General features: G+C 42.9%; 1 protein-coding gene across 1 annotated transcript in view; it reads left to right on the forward strand.

Moving 5' to 3' along the window:
- The window catches only part of LOC309548150 (uncharacterized protein), a gene marked incomplete at its 3' end in the record, with an annotated part of 127815 nt that overhangs the window by 81672 nt on the left and 23219 nt on the right, over positions 1-22924 (forward strand). The window contains exon 2 of the mRNA XM_082248112.1: positions 14607-14663. Coding sequence (XP_082104238.1) covers positions 14607-14663 — 57 coding nt within the window. The remainder of the gene's footprint in view (positions 1-14606; positions 14664-22924) is intronic.

Raw genomic sequence — 22924 nt, forward strand, 5'->3', positions numbered from 1 at the left:
ACCTCAGGAAATACCACCATGGCTAACAGAAGATAGACTTAAAACTAAACTAGAGAAACTTAACATAAATAAATCACCGGGACCGGATGGCTTGCACCCGAGGGTTCTTAAAGAGCCCAGCCAGGTGATTGCCAGACCATTATTCTTGATCTTTAAGGATAGTTTACAGACGGGTATGGTGCCAGCTGATTGGAAAAAAGCCAATGTGGTACCAATATTTAAAAAGGGGCCGAGATGTATCCCGGGTAACTATAGGCCGGTCAGCCTAACATTTGTAGTCTGCAAGATTTGGGAGGGGATGTTAAGGGACCACATACAAGACTTTAGTAATGAAAACTGTATTATTAGTAGCAATCAGCATGGATTCATGAAAAATCGTTCTTGCCAAACCAATCTATTAACCTTCTACGATGAAGTGAGCTGCCACCTAGATAAAGGAAAGCCTGTGGATGTGGTGTATCTGGACTTTGCAAAGGCCTTTGACACCGTTCCCCACAAACGCTTACTGTACAAACTAAGGAAGGTAGGTATGAACCATAAGGTGAGTACCTGGATAGAGAACTGGCTCCAGGGGAGAGTCCAGAGGGTGATGATTAATGGGGAGTACTCGGATTGGGCGCGTGTGGAAAGTGGGGACCCACAGGGTTCTGTCCTGGGACCAATCCTGTTTAATTTATTCATAAATGATCTAGAGGAGGGGATATCTAGTACAATCTCAGTATTTGCAGATGATACTAAACTAAGCTTGCCAATATCTTCTATGCAGGATGTGGAAACCTTACAAGCGGACCTGAACAAAATAACGGGGTGGGCAACTACATGGCAGATGAGGTTTAATGTTGAAAAATGTAAAGTAATGCACTTGGGGGCCAGAAACCAGAAAGCAAGCTACTCATTAGGGGGGTAACCTCTGGGTGAGTCTAGGATGGAAAAGGACTTGGGGGTACTGGTAGACAACAGGCTTGGCAGTGGCATGCAATGCCAAGCCGCTGCAAGCAAAGCCAACAGAATACTGGGATGTATAAAAAAGGGGATTCACTCCAGAAATAAAGAGATTATTCTCCCGCTCTACAAGACTCTGGTCCGGCCACATCTGGAGTATGCTGTCCAGTTCTGGGCACCGGTCCTCAGGAAGGATGTGCTGGAATTGGAAAGAGTCCAGAGAAGGGCAACAAAAATAATTAGGGGAATGGAGGACATCAGCTATGAGGAAAGACTACAAGCACTGAACCTATTCTCTCTGGAGAAGAGACGATTGAGGGGGGATATGATATCAATGTACAAATACTGTACTGGCGACCCTAGCATAAGGAACAAACAATTCAGAGAAAGGAGATACAATAAGACATGTGGCCACTCACTAAAACTAGAGGAAAGGCGGTTTAACCTTAAAGTGCGTAGGGGGTTCTTCACTGTAAGAGCGGTAAGGATGTGGAATTCTCTTCCACAAGCAGTCGTATCAGCAGGGAGCATTGATAGTTTCAAAAAACTATTAGATGGGCACCTTAGAGACCACAACATACAGGGGTATACAATGTATGGTTAAAGGCAAACACACACACACATCATAGGTTGAACTGGATGGACTGATGTCTTTTTTCAACCTCACTAACTATGTAACTAATAACATTCAATTACAATATGATGTGTGTCACAATTGTATACGCTATATTGTTTTTTCTTTATTTGCTATTTTTTTTTCCCCACGAGAGTGGAGTCACCCTTTAAGGAACATTCAACCAATAAAGAAAATATTCTTACACTATTGGATGAGAATATTCAAACAGAAGAGGAATTAATATGAGGTAGATCTCTTCCCTGTGTACAAAGTGTATGGAGATCCCTGTGCTCCCCACAAACAGTGTAATCAATCGGCTACTGCAGATAGTGGACTGATATACAGAATGATTACAATGTTGCAGAGATAGAACTCCTTGTTTGTTGGGTTAATTGGACTGAAATTCTTCTCAGATGAGCAACAGATTTACTGAGGCAAACAGTGAGTTCCGTCCCTGTAATACTGTATCAATTCTGTATATCAGTCCACTCTCTGCAGTAGCTGATTGATTACTGTCTGGTGAGCACAGGGATCTCCATACACTTTGTACACGGTGCATAGGTCTCCCTGCTATTATTTCCTCATCTGGTTGAATGTTTCTCTTTTGGTTGAATGTTCTTTAAGTACAGGTGTAACGTTAGAAAACCATACTTAGTGAAAATTCCATACCTCGTCACTTCCGGTGCCACTTCCAGTGCACATACGTCATGGAACAGCTGAGCAGGTTAGCATTGCGCATGCTCAGAGGTCCGGAGGGTAGGGAATTTTGACGGGGTAGTGTCTTGTATCGTTACACCGCATCAGCTGTTGCCGCGGTTACATTAAAAACATCTCGGCTGCAACATGAATCATCTCCGCTCCTACCCCTGTCACTTCCCTGATCTCGGCAACTAAATGTAAAAGCGGAGGCGAGTCTATGAAAATATAAATCACGGAGCCGAGATCTCCGGGATTTATATTTTCATAGACCCGCCGCTTTTACATTTAGGAGCCGAGATCAGGGAAGTGACAGGGGTAGGAACGGAGATGATTTCATGTTGCAGCCGAGATGTTTTAATGTTACCACGGCAACAGCTGATGCGGTGTAATGTTACAACACACTACCCCGTCAAAATTCCCTACCCACCGGACCTCTGAGCATGCGCAATGGTAACCTGCTCAGCTGTTCCATGACGTAGGTGCGACGTAGGTGCACCGGAAGTGAGAAGGGTAGGGAATTTTCACGGGCAGGGTCTTTTCACTGAACACCGGTTCACACCATATCGATGTCAGACATCGCATGTGATTTGCACCGCACTGCTCTGCAAATCACATGGCATGTCTGTGCAATGTGAATTCAGCCATACAGATTGTATGGCTGAATTTGCATCGCATTCGTGCAGGACCCTTTTTTGGTCCGCACCAGAATCGGATTGCAGAATTGTTCAGACCTATCCTATCTGATTCCCGTCCAAACTGACAGTTCGCCCTGAGATATGCAAACTAATCTGGGGGTGTCATGAACTTTGTATGGCCACTCCCAGCAGTTTGCATATGGCAGTGTGCACTGCCTGCAAGTTGGGTGTGATGCGGGAACCCGCAGTGGATTTGCAGGGTTCCCGCATCGCACCAGTGTGAACTAGCACTTAGACTAGATTCACACTAGTACAGCTGAGATTTGATCAGACTTTCAGGCTCCATGCACACTAGCTGGATAAAAACGCTAGTAATAGCTTTCTGTTTTAGTAGCATTTAGGAGCATTAGCATTTTATGGGCGTTTTTGCAGTTCCTTTAAAAAAAAAGGTGAAAAAAAACCCTCAAAAAACGTTTAGGAGCATTGAGGAGCGTTACTGCTGGGAAAAACGCTCCAAGAAACTCTACAAAAACAATTTCTTTCTGCTCTTAGACGCTGAAGCTCAAAAAACTCAAAAAATGACCTAAGTAGTGTGCATGGGCACATAAGATAACACTATTTAGCTTCTAGGAGCAGGATAAAATGCTAATAACAGCTTCTAGGGGCTTAAAAATAATGCTAGTGTGCATGGAGCCACAGTTTGATAATGTAGTAAGACTTGGCTGCGATTTTCTCAGCCGCTTGGTGCTTTTTTGATACCACTGTAATTTTTAGTAGGGGAGGAGAATGGATGCTGGTTGTTAATCCTTTTCCACCGCATTTACACATATATGTGGCCTCATAGAAGCAGGTCTTCTTTCATGGTGCTGCATATATGCATACATGGATAAGAATAGTGTTATGATCTGTGCATTGGACCTGCATGGATGTATACTTCAGGATGCGCTTGGAGATCCTTGCAGGTCTGTCCAGCTAGCCGCCTGTCATTGATTTGAACAGGCTTCCTGCACCTGGCTGCATGGAGCACCAGTGCCTCTCATGCAGGTGAAAAAGCCCTTTGCATGGGCGCAGGGATATGTACACCAGTGTGAATAAGGCCTAGACCTCACTACCTTATTCCCCACCCAGGGGTTAAACATAGAAACATAGAATGTGTCGGCAGATAAGAACCATTTGGCCCATCTAGTCTGCCCAATATATCTGAATCCTGTGAATAGTCCCTGGCCCTATCTTATATGAAGGATAGCCTTATGCCTATCCCATGCATGCTTAAACTCCTTCACTGTATTTGTAGCTACCACTTCTGCAGGAAGGTTATTCCATGCATCCACTACTCTCTCAGTAAAGTAATGCTTCCTCATATTACTTTTAAACCTTTGCCCCTCTAATTTAAAACTGTGTCCTCTTGTGGTAGTTTTTCTTCTTTTAAATATGCTCTCCTCCTTTACCGAGTTGATTCCCTTTATGTATTTAAACGTTTCTATCATATCCCCTCTGTCTCTTCTTTCTTCCAAGCTATACATGTTAAGGTCCTTTAACCTTTCCTGGTAAGTTTTTTCCTGCAATCCATGTACTAGTTTAGTAGCTCTTCTCTGAACTCTCTCTAGAGTATCTATATCCTTCTGGAGATATGGCCTCCAGTACTGCGCACAATACTCCAAGTGAGGTCTCACCAGTGTTCTGTACAGCGGCATAAGCACTTCTCTCTTTCTACTGCTTATACCTCTCCCTAACATCCAAGCATTCTGCTGGCATTTCGTGCTGCTCTATTACATTGTCTTCCCACCTTTAAGTCTTCTGAAATAATTACTCCTAAATCCCTTTCCTCAGATACTGAGGTCAGGACTGTGTCAAATATTCTATATTCTGCCCTTGGGTTTTTACGCCCCAGGTGCATTATCTTGCACTTATCCACATTAAATTTCAGTTGCCAGAGTTCTGACCATTCTTCTAGTTTTCCTAAATCCTTTTCCATTTGGCGTTTCCCTCCAGGAACATCAACCCTGTTACATATCTTTGTGTCATCAGCAAAAAGACGAACCTTACCATCGAGGCCTTTTGCAATATCACTTATGAAGATATTAAACAAAATTGGCCCCAGTACAGTTTCCTGAGGTACCCCACTGGTAACATGACCTTGTTCTGAATGTTCTCCATTGACTACAACCCTCTGTTGTCTGTCACTCAGCCACTGCCTAATCCACTCAACAATATGGGAGTCCATGCTCAATGACTGCAGTTTATTGATAAGTCTTCTATGTGGGAAAGTGTCAAAAGCCTTACTAAAATCTAGATATGCAATGTCTACTGTACCTCCACCATCTATTATTTTAGTCACCCAGTCAAAAAAATCTATAAGATTTGTTTGATATGATCTCCCTGAAGTAAACCCATGTTGTTTTTCATCTTGCAATCCATGGGATTTAAGATGTTCCACAATCCTATCCTTTAATAGGGTTTCCATTAATTTGCCTACTATTGATGTCAGACTCACTGGTCTATAGTTGCTCGATTCCTCCCTACTACCTTTCTTGTGAATGGGCACGACATTTGCCAATTTCCAATCTTCCGGGACGACTCCTGTTACTAATGATTGGTTAAATAAATCTGTTAATGGTTTTGCCAGCTCACCACTAAGCTCTTTTAATAATTTTGGGTGTATCTAATCAGGACCCTGTGACTTAATTGTCTTCACTTTAGACAGCAATCTTACAACGTCTTCCTCTGTAAAGACACATGCATCAAACGATTCATTAGTCATCCTTTCAAGTGGAGGTCCTTCTCCTTCTTTTTCTTCTGTAAAAACTGAACATTTTGCCTCATTTTATGCTATGATCTTGTTTGGCTATTCAACACTCACATGTTTCTGTAATGAGACAATAAAATCTATGACGGGAACATAAATCTGAGAAGAGCATTGTAAAAAACTCACGCTAGAGGAAACCCCTGCTGAGCAAAATATGGAACTGCTTTTGTTGACCATCTAGTTGCAGAAACTTTTCTGGCAAACAGGATGATTCTTTAATTTCAATACCTCTTAGGGTAAACCAGGAACAGGTGTATAGCTAGTGACATATGAGGGTCAGAACTGTGTTCATTCTGAGTTCATATTCTGGAAGGCATTGACACCAGAAGATCAGTATGACAGCCAGATAACTAGCATCTTCAGCAAGTAGGGGCCAGCATTGGAGGATTTCCTGTTGCTCTCAGCACAGGTTTCCTTAACTAATGCTGGTCATATGATAAAATAATCCTCAGTTTCCGCCCAAACTGTGCGACTATCTCCGCGCTTTAGGATGCACCAGCAACTGCTGGTAATCAAATAATACCCCTGAAGCTGCTACTTGAACAAATATGGATATTTGATAGCAATGTCAACAGAATAATAGTAGCGCTAAAAACACTATATAAGAGTTCCTAAAATAGACAGTGGATATCCACTAAAGTGACAGTGTGGTGAACAGCTTGGTCCTCACAGTCTTTAGTTGACTAATACCATAAGTCTATTGACGGGTTAATCTAAAGAAACAAACTCCCTTCCAGATCTCCAATAAATATGGAAGTCCAATATTATTAACGGCGGTTGTAGGGTAGAAACTGAGAAACCTCCGTGTAGTCTGGTCGGGTCACCACAAATCCACCACCAAGTGCAGGGGGGCAATAAGAAATGGCCACTCACCGGATAGATTTGCTCACCTATTCTCATAAGTGAGCACCACTGGGTCCCCCAGTTGAAGTCAGGAAGTGACGAAACGCGTTGGGGCGTGGCCAGACGACGCACCCTATCGAGGTTTACGGCAGCGAAGGACATCCGGAACTACCCGATCTGGCGTGGAGCCACATCGGATTAGGAGAAGGGGTCCCGATACTGCCTCTATGAGATATGCTGTGATTTATCCAACTAAAAGTGAGTGCATTAAGTGTTGTTTTACTTTGTAATAAAGCCTTATGAGACGTATTGCACTAGTGGAGATATCTGTTTATTTTCCACATATCTGGGAGACATTGGCAGAAAAAGGGACACTGCACTGGATTGGGAACCATCTTTTGCTCGATTTTACCTATCCTATGGTGACATGTGGATTTGTGAACATTAAGCGAGTGGTGCTCACTTATGAGAATAGGTGAGCAAATCTATCCGGTGAGTGGCCATTTCTTATTGCCCCCCTGCACTTGGTGGTGGATTTGTGGTGACCCGACCAGACTACACGGAGGTTTCTCAGTTTCTACCCTACAACCGCCGTTAATAATATTGGACTTCCATATTTATTGGAGATCTGGAAGGGAGTTTGTTTCTTTAGATTAACCCGTCAATAGACTTATGGTATTAGTCAACTAAAGACTGTGAGGACCAAGCTGTTCACCACACTGTCACTTTAGTGGATATCCACTGTCTATTTTAGGAACTCTTATATAGTGTTTTTAGCGCTACTATTATTCTGTTGACAATGCTGGTCATACACTAGCCAAAAAATCATTTGAGTTCCTTCGTTCGTTTTTCGTCCAGTTAATGGGCACAAATAGAAAATCAGTTTTAACTTTTCAGAGCTGAAAAATCGAAGGAACAGTTTGAAAAATTCTGCTGAACGAACGATAAATTGAAAGGTTAATGTGTTTCTCGCCTGAACTGTTTGCATTAGGCATATGTGACAAAATGAATGAAAAACTGATTCATTTATGTTCATTGAATGATTTATTGATCAAAATTTGGTCATTACATGATGGCACAATCGTCTGCTCTCATGGCCAAGAGTTTGTTTTTCGAAAATTAGTTTGAATGTTTTTTCGTATAGTGTATATCCAGCATCAGAAACACATTTTCAGGTGTGCATTATAAGTACTCATGACAGCATTAGTTTTATACCCTGTTTGCCATGTACTTTCATGTAGCACCCTCCTAGGTAGGTGCTAGGTAAAATATATTTGTCACCCTGTTCTGCTTATCAGGAGGGTCTGTTCTGTTAGTTAGCCTGTCACATGATTCCAGGTGTGTTCTGTTGAGTCCGGGGAGTCACCCCACTGTATCCAATGAGTGACCTTGTTGGGCAGTGGAGGAAACCTAGCCAATAGCACACCAGGGTTTATGACTGTCCCAGTGGGTGGGCATTGCTGCAATGCATCCTGGGATTGGAAATAAATGTGGAGTGAGCATGTGACAGGGTGTCTTCGGGCGGGAAGCCAGGTCCCAGGAGGAGGGTGATGGCTGTCTCTCCTCCTGTTGCTGAGGAAGGTGGTCCAGGCAGTCGGCTTAGGAACCAGGGGTTGAGCTGTGCTGCAGAGGATCCAGTGTGTGCTGACCAAGTGGCGCTGCTGGGCAGGATTCTTCTGGAAAAACAGTACTTAAGCACCTGCCCAGGGGTCTGCATAAGAGAGGGAACCACTCCAGAGAGGTCAAGGGGGTCAAGGAGCCAGCTAACCCAGTGTGTTGTAGTAAAGGGGGTGACAAGTTGTGAAGCCCTGAAGATTAGGGGTAAAAAGGGGGCACCAGGAAGGGCCCTGAAGTTGCTCAGCAGTGCAGTCTGCTATTAAAGTCAGCTACCTCAGGAAAGGCGTACCTTAGGAAGCTATTAGGACTCTTTAACAGTCAAAGGTGAAGTTCAGTAAGCGGCCTAGCCGTGACTAGCTCAAACAGCGTTAATCAGCATTTAATCAGCATTAATCAGCATTTAACCAGCGCTAATCAGCATTTAACCAGCATTAATCAGCATTTAACCAGCGTTAATCAGCATTTATCTAGCGTTAATCAGCATTTATCACATTGTTCCTGCTTATTGTACATAGTTTAGTTCAGTTGGAGTATCCCACTCATACCTTCTGCTATTCAAGTTCCTAATAAAACCTATAAACCAAAGAAACTGGACTGGTCCTTGTCTGAGGTAAAATCACTTGGAAACATGTCTGAATGTTCTTTTGTTGCTAATGGTAACCCAGGGGAACCCGTCACCAGCAGCTCCCTTGGGAGTATTGCTACATTCAGAAAGCCAAAATAAGTTGAAAATGATTACCCCATCAAAAGATAAAATACCAAAACAAGCCTTTGCTGCAATATTCAGCTTCATTCTGCAGTATTTTTTTTACTGCCGCTAGATGTCCTTCTGATGGCCAGTATCATTTAACCCCACTCCCTCTGATCCCAGGTTGTCCTGAACCAGCCCCAGCTGGTGACTGGACAGTGAAAGCAGAAACAGCAAAGTGATGAGCTCATCTATCTGTCACATTATTCCCTCTTCTTATTGACACACCACTTGTCTGCAGATAAACTGATTGGCTCCTTGTGCTGCGTCTTCCTGTCCCATCCAGCCCTGCTAAACAGGGACTTTAATAGGCTGATCCCAGGCCATATAATTATACTGCTTGTATTTAGAAATACATTTATTGATTCGTTAATCGTTATTCATGATATAGCTGCATTCATTTGTGTCTTTTATATTCCCCTAGGGTTTATCTTTAAAGCTGCATTGTTTAGAACTAGGGATGATGGACTCAGGAAAGTTACTGATTCCTCACTTTATGTTTCTCCTGTAGATGAGTCTGGTCTGCAGAGAATCTAAAATGTATAATTCTCCAGGTTTTCAAACCAACTTTTATGTTCCATGTAGAGTTTGTTTATTTTTGTGAAAACATTCCATAGAGTAGTGCCTAAGGTGTAAGCTACTTGTGCTACCACGCATATATTAGCTTAATATATTATTAGGCATACAAAGCAACTGCATGGTCATCTATAATTTTGGAGGACATACACTCAGTCTTTGTATTCATGGTGTGTAAAAGGAACCTCTCAGGAGAGAACTATGGAAGCTGCCACTACTAACTTGCTTCAATGGTGCAAGTCAGCTTTTCAACCTAGGGCAGTGATGGCACAAACCTTAGCACCCCATATGTGTTGGTACTACACTTTCCATGATGCTCACCTACACTGCAAAATGCATAAGCATCATGGGAAATGTAGTTCCTAAACATCTGGGGTGCCAAGGTTCGCCATCACTGACCAAGGGGGTTTCTGAAACAAAACAAGCATGTGGGTCATATGTCCTGATACTGCACTGGTTGCAGGAGGCATTGGCTATCAGAAATTAAAAAGCCTGGCAGAGGGGATACATCCATCCCACCATTAGCATTGATGGATGAACAAAATACATGTATATGTGTATAACACTAAGCTCTAGTTTAAAAAAAAAGTCTGTTTAAGTATGTTGTCCTAACTCAAAAGAGTACCTTCTATTGTTCTCAGCCTCCTCCAAATTACCAAATTCATTTTTTTGTACCTGTGATCTGACTTTCTGTTAGAAGGGTGGCTATGTGCATTCTCCATGGTTCCACTGTATGTTGGAGCATAGCCACCCTCTTGCCTCTTGCTTGCTCCTAAGGTGGATTTGGGAATATGAACTATGGGATTTGTAATGTGCATAGAGTAATGCACATGACCACAACTAGCATGCACTGCTATTCCAAACAAAAGGAAGTGAGGGGGGAAAGAAAAGCTTTAGAAGCTTATGGAGGACAATACAAGAAGGCAGGAAATACAATAAGAAACTAGATTACAGGGCCATTAAGCAGTAGTTTTTATAGATTTGTTCTATTTAAAATGGTGCTTTAGTATTAACATATCCTATTAGACCCAGTCTGTCCGAACAGTATAATCCCCTGCTGACTTGGCCTCATCCACAGGCAGCTTGACTTTTCCATAAAACAGAAAATTTGAATTCAACACAATTTGCTTTAGCTAATTGCAGTACAGAGGATGTTTTTCCAGTCTTTTAAAGTGTAAGAAGACAATGCTTTTCCTAAGTCCTGTCCCTGTGAGGAACTAACATTGACCGAGAGAACATGGAAAAAAACATGGAGGGGGTTCTATCTAGAACTGAACTAACTAGCACTAAATAGGAGGGATGGGCAGAGGTGGATACCAATTTACATAAGTAAATATGTTTTAGTGGACCCAAAATATCACTGGATTACAGCATGCTACTGAACAATAATAATAATAATAAATGGGGGAAAGGGCTTTCCTGAGCGTGCCAACATCCTAATCAAAATCAGAATAAACAGATGCTCTTGGAAAAGAGCACCTGTTTATTTCTTCCAAATAAATATAATGGTACTGAACAATAATAATCATGCAAGGTAATGAAACACACAACATATACATAAAAGAGGGGCAGAACAGGATTCTTTTTGGAGAATAGGGATATTGTTTAGTGTCACCAGGGCCTCTATCAGGGGGGTACAGCCCATATAGATATAGGGGGCCCAGGTGTCCCAACGGGCCCAGTCCATCCGGATGCCCCAGGCTCCAAGTTGGCACCTCCCCTTTTGTTCCTTTCCTCCCCTACACTGACAACTAGTCCCGACTGCCTCTGGTGCCACCCGCTGCACTGGCTCCTGACTCCCATCCTGCCACTGGCCACCGCTGTCAAAATTATTGGTTGCTAGGGCTGCCTGGAGTCCTAGTAGCCAATCATATGCATTCACAGGCCCCAGCATAGGAGGAGAATGTAATCTAGTTGTCAGACCCTGGAGGCCCAGGCCTAAAGCTGTGTAAGGGGCCTCAAAATTTCTGATGGCTGCCCTGAGTGTCACTTTAAACTTTGACCCACTATGGTCATGGAAGGGTTAAACATTTTACTGCATGCACTTTCTACAGTTGGACCAAAAGTGTCTATTTCATATTCTGTTGTATATGACTCTACAGCTATGTAGTGCTCAGATACAGACTGGAAATGCTTGCATTTTAAAAACGAATTTCTGATTTGAAAGCTATAAAATGAATAAATAACTCACATTGCATATACTATATACAAATCTATTTTTATTTTTAGGTAAGGCATGTGATTCTGGGGAATCTCTAGTAATAGGCCACCGGCTAGGATGGCAGCCAGGCCCGACATATTTCAGAATGTTATATAGTGAAGAGGTTTGAAGGAATTCCAGAGATAAGCTGAGTAGCACATCCATAGCTCCTTATTTGGTTGGGATGCTGGCAGATTGAAGGCATCACAATGCACACTACATCAAAGTACTACAAAAAAAAAATCCTAATCAGGTATTTGCAAAAGGAATGAATGAAAATGCATGTAAAGGAACGGCACCAAAAGATAATAAAAAAAATATGGCCTGATGCTGGACGCATCGGTCATTAACAGTTCATACAGATAGAATTCATAGTGAGTGTTGCTCATTGATCACCCGCTATATACGTCAGATGGGCAAATAATTAGATAAGTAAAGCATCCCTTATTGCGTCAGCAGATGTTCCTTCCAAACCATTTTCAGAATGTTAACCTTTGTATACAATGTGATATGAAATGGATTTAAAATCTAAACATGTATTGCACCATAATTCTGTACCAGCTTGTGCCTAACAGAATTATTTAAGAATTGATGATGACGGCTGGTAACCTGCAGTAGAAATTCGAAGCACATTTCAAAAGATTTCTGGGCACACAAGTGCAAATGCAATAACCTATAACAACCACATGTGTTATCACTGGTCTAAGGCAAGAGGATACTGCACTTTGCACAAAGATGTTTCATTTCGTCTATTTTATCAAAGCTGAACTCCAGGAACATAGGTGTGCGCAGCCTATTGCATTAGGGTGTGCACCCCAAAGCTCAAACACATATGCTTTTCCCCGCAGCCTCAGCTGCTCTGGACAGTGAATGAATGGGAAGTGCTCTGTGCAGGTGGCTTCCTGTTCATTCACAAACTGAAGCATAGTAAACACAGTTCACTTTGCGTCTGTTATGAATGAACACAGTGAGTAAGTGTGCTCACTGTGTTCATTTAGAAAAGGAAGGAGCCAGTAAATTACATATTTACCGGTCCCTTTCCCCACTCTCCATTTTTTAACATCCCCTACAGCAGCCAGTGGGAGAGGAGAGGAGGGAAGCCAGCAACACTGCAGGGGAGAGCAACGCGGGGGAAGTCCAGGCAATAGGGGGAATCGCCACAACATGCAGTGATTAGGGTGTGCCCATGCACACCTGGCACACCCCCTGTGCACACCTATGTCCAGGAACTGATTGTATTGCCTGACACAGTGTAAGCATGCACTATACCTGATGGATTGCTGTGAAAGCTGAAAATCACTGTTGTAGTTGGCTTTTGTACAGTGATGGGCACAATCTTCCAAGTCTTGCTCAGGTTCTATCGAGTAGCTACCCTACTACAAACAGACCTACTGAAAACTGCAAACTGACCTACTGCAAGCTGACCACAGGGGGTCACTTCTTCAGCACCACTGCCGTTTATGGAACATCTTGTACTCATTGGATAATATTACAAGGTGTCCTCTGAATACCAGCAGCTCCCTGGTGGTAATCCCGAGTGAGGCTCAGGGTTCATTTTCAGTACCAAAAGCGGTAACCCCGAGCCACATTCGGGGTTACCCTGTAGTGAAACTTACCTTGTCCCTACGATCCCCTGATGTCCTCCGGCCAATGCCTACATCTGTCTTCCGTGTTCCCTTCCCTGTGAGTGCCACGTGAGTGCAGAACCAGGCTGGAAATTCAAAAAAAGAAACAAAACATGACATGATACATTGCAACCTGTTAGGATTTCATTACTGTATCAACCCATTTCACCTTAGCTTTGTCCCTAGTGCTTTGTCCAGTGCCCTGCCGGCACTTTTACTTTTACTTGTATCCCTTTTATTTTTTATTAATAATTGTTTCATTAAAAATGTATTAATTAATTTATTCATTTCATTTATTTATTTAATAATTAATTAATTTATTTATTAATCATTTATTAATAATTTGTATTCACTTTTACTGTTATATTACTAAGAATTACAGGCCTACAATATAAAACAACAGATTTCCATGCAAAACAATGTACCACTTTGACATTCAAAAATACTGACATAATCAGACCGCCAGGGAGGTTAAGTATTATTAATTTAGTAGCCAGAAGACATTAAAAGGATTGATATAGGATGATGCAGTCATGATGCAGTGATGAAGCCGTAAGTCTTGCTACGCTGTCAGGCACTGCATGCTCAGAAGGAAACCATTTGTTTTTCACTATTGACCGCCAGGACACAGTGGAACCTTTTATTGCAAACAGCCATTGCATTTACTGCACCTAGTGACTGGTGGAAGTTCCAGTATGAGTTTGAGTGCTTTGTTTGCCATGTCTTTTGTCTGTATGTGTGATGAGCAAACATTGTAGAGCCTAATGCCCGTACACACGTGCAGATTATCTGAAGACTTTTGTCTGTAGACTTACCAAAACCATATAATATGAGGTCAAACCTAAACACTTTCAATTTGTATGCAATCCGGCAGGCCCTTGCACTACATAGAAAAGGTAAATCTGAAGACAAAAGTCTTCAGATAATCTGCACGTGTGTACGGGGCATAATACACACAGGCTGAAGGAAGGGTGACATCAGCCGGTTCTATAAAAACCAGGCCACATTCAGCCCGTGTGTACGGACATGCATGCTGGAAAACCAGCAGCCGACCAGCTCCTGATCAGCACTCTCAGTCATTAGCCAGAGTATTCTGGCGGGCGGGTAGTCCACCTATGAGAACACAATAACACAGCACGGAGATCGCTGTACTAACTTCGGATTGTTAGTACAGCAGCTCCGGTCTGAGCTGTCAGTTTTTTCTCGTTCAACCCAAAACTGTGGTGTGTACCAGGCTTAAGACAATAAAAGCACATTGTAAATTGTAACTTATTTAATTATCTCTGTTTTCTTTTACAGGCATGCAATGGATGTGGAACTAGCAAATGTGACTGCAGTGGAGTAAAAGGACAAAAAGTAAGTGTTTATGAGTTGTTTATATACAGGGAATACAATTTAAAGCAGCATGCATGGATAGAAATTCGGCCAGATATGATTCATGTATGGCCAGGCTGGTTGACACAGTGCTACCTTTTATTGCAAATGCCATTGGCAGTGGCAGCCATTGCTATTACTGTACTGAGCAACTTTGTTCCAAATTCCAGTTTGAGTATGAGTGCTCTCTCTCTTAGAATACAGTACCACAGCGGGAGTGATTCCCCCATCCACATTGAATGTGTGGATGGGGAAATCAAGACATTTTCTTTCGTTCAACCCGCTGGATGAAAAAAAAAAAAGCATAATATATGGTCAATAAAAGATGCTTTTTTTCCTTTATAAATACATGCTTTAAAAACCTTTGATCATATACAGGACTTGATGCATTAAATGTTAGTAACATGAGTGGCATTGCCAATATGACTCAACGTTGCATGCTACTTAAGGCTAGGCTCATATTTAGATGTTTCTTACATGTCGTGTTTGCACTGGGACAGCAGGCCATTCATTTGAATGAGCTGCTGTACCTGCAGGAAATGCAGGAAAAAGGTCCCTTTCAAAACTGCCACCACAAGGAAACTGCATGGGACTATTGCACCATGTAGTTTCATGCACCTGAAAACCCACTGCTTTTTCAGATGGGTGGGGGTGCCATTAAGAATTAATGGTACCCTTGCCCATCTGCTACAGAGCAGCCTGCGGGTGTGGGAACGCTTGCTATTTACACGCATTCCCGCACCTGCATAGGTGTGAACATAGCCTTAATGCTTGGTCCTTTTAAAAGCTAATAATGTAAAATTTGTATAGGTTACAAAAATATCATTGTTATCCCTGAATCCTGCTGCTGACTAAATGTATTATGCTCTATAAACTGCAGGGTCTTAATTTTTGTAGAAAAGCACCATCCTGTGCTCCTTTTCTCTAGGGATTGAGACCTACTTACAATTGTCCTGTAGCTGTTCAGTTGTACACTGCTGTGTCTTCTGTGGTCTCCTAATTCTTGCAAACAAAAAAAAAAAACCTGCCTGTTTTTTGGCTAGTACATTTTAGTCAATCCTACTTCATTAAAGTATTAGTAAACTGCGTAAAATAAAAAAACCTGCCCCCCCTAGGGAAATGCCATAATGTGCTAGCACAATTTGACAGATTTACCTAAAAAACTAGTCCCTCTAGCGGCACCCTGTCACCACTCACAGCGAATCCATCTACACCCAGTCTTCCTTCCAGGTTAACGGGCTCCAACCGTTTGAATGGCAGAGCCATGATGATGTCACTCCCATGCATGCACGCAGAAGTCAAGGCCATGGCACAGCTCTCTCAATGGATAGCATGCCGTCCATTGAGAGAGCCATGCCATGGCGATGACACCATCCGCTGCTACACATGTAAATATCTCTTAAATGGTGCACGTTTAAGAGATATTTACTATACCTACAGGTACGTTTTATTAAAGGCTTATCTGTAGAAACAAAAAAAAACAAAGGAAATTTACTTCCACTTTAAGAGCATTCAGGTCTACAATTCTGCACCATCTGCATTCTCCTAACTCTTAATGAAGTTTTTATAGGAATTGGTCAGCAGCAGGACAGCAGGCCATAGCTAAATGACAAAGATGGAGTTTCCCATTGAAATGCATTACCGCCCCTTACACCACCCCCTATCCTCTCCTTTCATCAGTGTATTAAGGATTCCACCAGGCAGTGTCAGTGGAGTTAGATGCTGGGTATTGGCAGTCTTTCTTGACAGCTGTCAGATCTGAGCTCTCTCCCTGCCTGGCAAGGTACAGCCTGATGGTAGTTCCTCCCTGGGGGACCCACTGTTTTTATGCTGAACATTGAGAATTGTACATGTAAGTGTACTGTTTTGTTTTATTCAACTAATTGACACTGCTATGCTAATGAAGATCTCGCACTGCTGTTCTATAGTCTTTAAGCTGGATTTCAAACAGGATGCACCACACTCTTAGCAAATAGGGCCTGGCCAGATTTGCTCATCTCTACTGCTGACCTATTCACTACAAAAAGGAAAGAGATAAGTTGAATGAAGACAAGGCCATTAAAATAATTTCATTGAAATAAATTAAATGCTGCTTTCCATATTCTCCTCTTTCAGTATAAATCTGTAGGGGTTAAATATAGTATATGCAAAAAAAGTTGTTCCCCATGACTTTGTTCTCTGGCGCTAAAAATTAGATTGTGTCATTATATTTTGATTTATGGGAAATTCCTATGCAGTCGTTCTCTAATTACTGGAATATTTCAGTAGGAAGTATTCATCCTATGAGGGGACATTAATATGTTTTCCAGAATAAATCCCTAAAGCTTTATGAAGGAAAGAGAGACCTAAAGCAGGATGTAGACTAATAGCAGGATGTTAAAGATGGGAGGATGACCCTGAGATTAATCCTTGTTAAATCTATGAACTAGATACCATAGAAGGGGGAGAAGGATAGTCTCATAACATTTTTAAAAACAATGTTTTTTTTTAAATCACTTATTCAGACATAAGAAGGAATAGGTGCTATCAAATTAAAAGAGAAAAAATACTCACCTAGATGGCTGTAGCACTGATCTCAGCTGCAGCTGTCCCCTGCTGCCTCCATGACTGAGAAATGAGTAAATGACTGCCAGTTACCAGTTCTCTGCTCTGCCCCTCCAGCACTGACTGGATCGCTTGTCTGTGCAGGAGATGGGACCGGCTGGCCATATGGTTGGGACCTTTTCAGAGCCTGGGCCAGGTCTGTGACGTCAGCCGACAGGGGGCTTTAGCCCACTGTCGGCTGAAAACGTGTTCACAGAAGTGCAGAAATAACCTCACTAGTGTGAACCACAGGAGAAGTATAGCCAAAAAGCTTTGGCCTAATGTGGATGTGAGGAGGTCGGATGAAAGATTGCGAGGGGGGAGAAAATGGCGGCCGGGGGGAGCAGAGCTGAGCAGAGTGGAGGCATTCTTTACAAGAGGTGTGTTCCTGGCCAGATCATCGGGTGAAAACGGAGAGAAAAAGCCAAAGAAAAGAAGACTAATGCAGCCATCACATCCAATGATTTCAGGTGTGGAGAAGACGTCGGGGGTACATGGGACCATTCTGATGATTGCGCATCATTAATGGCCACTGTGGCAGTGATCTCATCAATACTAAATATATATCTACATGAAGAGAGCCAGTTCTGCAGAATACCAGAGGCTTAATATGCAAGATTACTGATCCCTTAGAAGCAAAAGGAACCTTCCAGAATATTTAGTTCATTGATTTGTTATGAAGATGAACAATAAACCAGCATTTGATGGCGTCCCATTGGAGAAAAAAAAAAAAGCTTTGGCCTTACTGCTTGAATACTTCCCGATCTGTCTGATCTGAAAAGTATTGAGAGACGAATAAAGACAGAAAGGTAGCAGCTTTGCTGCCCCCATCCCATTCTCTACAACTGACATTGATAAGGATAGCAACAGCTACAGGGAAGCATTACATTACATTACATTTGCATTGTCTTTACTGACATGGCCCCATTAAACCAACTATCTACAACAGGTGCTTCCATCATTGTAATTAACAGCAGGTACACAGCTTTGACCAATTGTGCCATTCACCTGATTTATTGTTAGAGCATGAAGACTGTATCTGGACCCCCTATACACCCAATAGACTGTAGGCTCAGGCCTAGGTTGTTCTGTGGAAAATTCACTAAATTTTGGAATGATGATTCATGAATATATGGATTTTTTTCTTCAGCTTACCTGTAAAATCCATTTCTTGGAGTACATCACAGGACACAGAGCCATATTCATTATTTATGAGTTATAGGCCACCTTTAGGTGAATGGACACTGACAACCAATCAGACAGGAAGTCCCCCTATATAATCCCTCTTATACAGGAAGTACCTTAGTTTTGTAGCAAGCAATAACTACCCCATACAAGAGGGGAGGGACCTCTGTGTCCCATGATGTACTCCAAGAAATGGATTTTACAGGTAAGCTGTAGAAAAAATCCATATTTCTTTATCGTACATCACGGAACACAGAGCCATATTCATTACATATGGGATGTCCTATAGAAATGCACCTGAGGGGAGGGGGATACCATCAATACTGCCATCAGACCACAAAAGGGCTACATAGCTGCCTGCAGAACACTGCGACCAAATGCAGACTCCTCCTGGGTCCTAACATCCACTTGATAGAATCTAGTGTACGTATGCACTGATGACCAAGTTGCAGCTTTGCAAATTTGAGCCATAGAAACTTGATGGCGAACTGCCCAAGAGGCACCTACTTTTTCAAGTAAGTCTTAAGAGCACGTAACTACATCAAGAGAATGTAGTAACCTTTCCCCCTCTGTTTGAAGGAAAAAAAGAAGGCAGTACAATGTCCTGATTTAAGTGAAACGTGGACACCACCTTGAGTGTGGACGTAGGGTCACCCTATCTTAATGTAAAATCAAGAATGGCTCTTTACAAGAAAGAGCTGCTAGTTCTGATACTCTTCTGGCTGAAGTTATCACAATCAAAAAGACCAATTTCTGGTCAAAAGAACCAGGGGGATATGCCCCATAGGCTCAAAAGGCTGTTTTTGTAAAACTGCCAACACCAAATTTAGGTCCCAATGACACAATGGTGGCTTCACTGGTGGAAGCATACGTAATATCCCTTGAACAAAGGTTTGAATCTAGGAAAGCGAAGCGGTCGGTCTCTGGGAAAAAAACCGACAAGGCTGAAATTTGACCCTTAATAGTGCTTAAGGCTAATTTCATATCTACCCCTACTTGCAAAAAGGCTAGAATTCTCCTGATGATATACCTGCGGGGATGACATTTCCTGGCTTCACATCAGGCAATGTAAGTTTTCCAGACTCTGTAAGAAATGCTTCTAGAGACTGGTTTTCTAGCATTTATCAGGGTAGAAACTGCGGGGCCAGATATACCCTGCTCTTTCAAAACCAAAGCTTCAATAGCAAAGCCGTCAAATTTAGAGACTGTAAATCCGGGTGAAATATCAGGCCTTGAGAGAGCAGGTCCGGACGCAGTGGAAGAACCCAAGGCCTTGCCACTGTCAGTTTTCGAATTTGCGCATACCAAAACCTCTTTGGCCATGCTGGAGCTACCAGGATTACTGGTTTCCCCTCTAGCTGGATTCTAGCTGGAACAGACTCGGCAGCAGCTGAACCAGAGGAAAGGCATAGAGCAGGAAAAACTCCTCCCAAGGAGTCACCAAAGCATCTACCCCGACTGCGAGTGGATCCCTTGTCCTGGACACAAATCTCTTCAACTTATTGTTGAACCTGGATGCCAACAGATTTACTTCTGGGACCCCCAGCATTTTCAGATCAATGCAAAGATCTAGGTGTGTAAGGACCATTCTTTTGACACCTCAGAAAGTCTGCCTGCCAGTTTTATATTCCTGGAATGAGAACCGCTGATAGGCATGGAACAAATTTTTCTGCCCAGGATAGGATGATATCTACCTCTTTCTGGGCTGACCGAGTTTTGGTGCCTCCTTGATGGTTGAATAAAGCCACAGCTGTGGCATTGTCGGATTGTACTCTGACAGGGTAACCCCGAAGTCTGGGCGTCCAGAATTTCAAAGCCTAACAAACTGTTTGGATTTCCAAGACATTGATGGGGAGACTTTTCTCTACCCAAGACCACTTTCATTGGACCGTGGCCTCCTCCAGAACTGCTCCCCAACCGGAGAGACTGGCATCTCTAGTCACTACTTTCCAGACTACTGGAAGAAAGGATTTCCCTTTTTCCAAATTTCTGGTTAACAATCACCAACTTAGACTCTGACGTACTCTTGGTCAGAGAACTGTACTGTCTGGAAAAGATTTCGGCTTAGAGCTGAAGCCTATCAATCTATTAGTAATAAATCATCTAGATATCCTATCACTGATATCCCTTGAGACCTTAGGGCAGCCAATACTGGAGCTAGGATTTTTGTGAACACTATTGGAGCCGTGGCCAACCCGACGGGCAGGGCCACAAACTGAAAATGACGGTTTTCTACTACAAAGCGTAAAAACCTTTGATCCTTTGATGGGCCTCAACAATAGGCTCGTGAAGGTATGCATTGCATCCTTGATGTCTATGGATGCTAGAAGTTCCTCTCCTTGCAGGGAGGTCATGACTGAATTAATTGACTCCATACGGAAAGTATGAATGTTCAGAAACTGGTTTAGAGCTTTGAGATCCATAATAGGGCTCACGTCTCCGTTTGGCTTGGGGACTACGAAAAGGTTTGAGTAAAAACCCCTGAATCTTTCGTCCTCCGGCACTTCTGTATTCACTCTTTGGGACCTTAAATGGTCCAGAGACAGAAAAAGAGATCTTCTTTTTAGAGGATATGCAGGTATGTTTAATTTTACAAACTGAGGATGCGGGAACACCCGAAATCACAGTTTGTATCCCTGCGAGATGGTGGAAATAATCCAGTTGCCTGAATTATTTCTACCCAGTCCTTCAAGAACCGTAGCAGCCTTCCCCCCACCCAATTGATTGGGGGTACCCCTTCACATGGAAGGCTTAGAGGTAGACTTGGTAGATCTCTGGGCTGAGGGTTTCTTCTGCCCTTGCCCTGAAGGCTTAGTGTTGGATCCAGGCGGCTGGGGCCCTCGCAACTGCCTGGGATTAGAAGCACTGGGAGTCTGAGTGCTGGGAATCTTAAAAGAACGACATTTGATTTTCCTTCTAACGGGTAGCAATGCCCCCCCCCCCCCCCCCGATATCTTTTGAATATATTTATCCAGATTATAACCAAATAGGCGTTCTCCATGAAATGGAAAGCCAGCCAGCAACTTTTTACACGGTAAATCCGCAGACCAGCTTTTTAGCCATAGGATTCTACGCATATGCACTGTCGAAAGAGCAAGCTGTGACATTTGTTGTATGGAGTCTTTAAGAAAATCCACTGCAAAACATAAAGTGTGAGGTAGATCTATCAAATCTTCCACAGACTCTCCTTGAGAAGGAACTGTCCTGGACACTAGCTTACTATGGTCTTTTAAAAACTGACAAACTCCTATAGCTGCTACTGCTGGTAGTATCGCAGACCCTGCAACAACAAAGGAGGCTTTAATAAAGATTACAACTTCTTATCAGCTGGACCTCTAAAAACCTGGGTATTATCCACAGGACAAGGTGAACTTTTGTTAACTGAAGAAATGACAGCATACATAGTAGGTATACTTCATTTTCAGTGAATTTTTTCTCCATAGGATACCATAGTGAAAACATTTGGGAGGAACAAAAATCCTATCAGGATGATCCCAATCAGCATACATTACCTGCTCCAAGAGCAGATGTAAGGGAAGAGCCTGAGGACTATGAGGTGGGCGCAATGAGCCTAGAGAGGAAAAAGACTTCAGACATTTCTAAGGGAGGAAATTTGTATCCAAACTGGACCATTTCAGTGAGAAACTGAATTAACATTCTCTGGGATTGAGAGGCCGAGTATGACTCCTCAGATCCTGACTCCCTAGAAACTTCAGCTTGATCTTCTATAGCGTAATTTACAGCTACTTCTTCCACATTCTCTGCCCAATCCTGGTGGCTCAGGTGAGGAGGATCTATCACGTTTCCTCCTTCCTTGCGATGCTGCTATCATGCCCGCAATCTTAACCTCAAGGCCGGCTAACGCCGATGCCAAATTGTCCTTAGTGACGTAGGTTGTGACAGAAACACTATGACAGTGACAGTAGCTACTATGCCTGACAACCATAATGGCTCAGATTGGCTAGTTGCCCCTGGCCCTTCAGAGGTAATAGACACAGAGGAGGCATGGCTAAGACCTTCAAGGTCTGATGGCTGCACCATAGTGCCTCTTCCAGCTGTGCCCCCCCCCCCCCACTCCTATTTTGGGAGGACATGCTCTTAGGCAAGACAAACTTGAGGTACTATTTAGTGTACTCAAGGTTTGTGCCAAGCTTTACAGCTTATCACACAAAGCACTGATTTTCCCAAAGATACAGAACCTGACTGTGCCTTTAAACATGCACCCACAGTGACTCATGCAACCCAGCTGCTGCTGCTCTGTGTCCCTCCAGCCCCCTGACAGAGGCGCCATTTGCGGTTGTACTGCGCATGCGCAGCATGTTACCTGACGTCCACGTATATGCCAATCATGTCATGACACACTCCTCCTGCTCTAAGCATACACTTGTTTCTAAATGGCGAATATTTGCATGCCTGTGGACGATCCTTCGCCACAGACACGCCACTGAAGGTACTGCTTGATCCGAAGCTTTCTG

This window comes from Pelophylax lessonae (genome assembly GCF_965119305.1).
Source record: "Pelophylax lessonae genome assembly, chromosome: 2".
In the NCBI taxonomy this organism is placed as follows: Eukaryota; Metazoa; Chordata; class Amphibia; order Anura; family Ranidae; genus Pelophylax; species Pelophylax lessonae.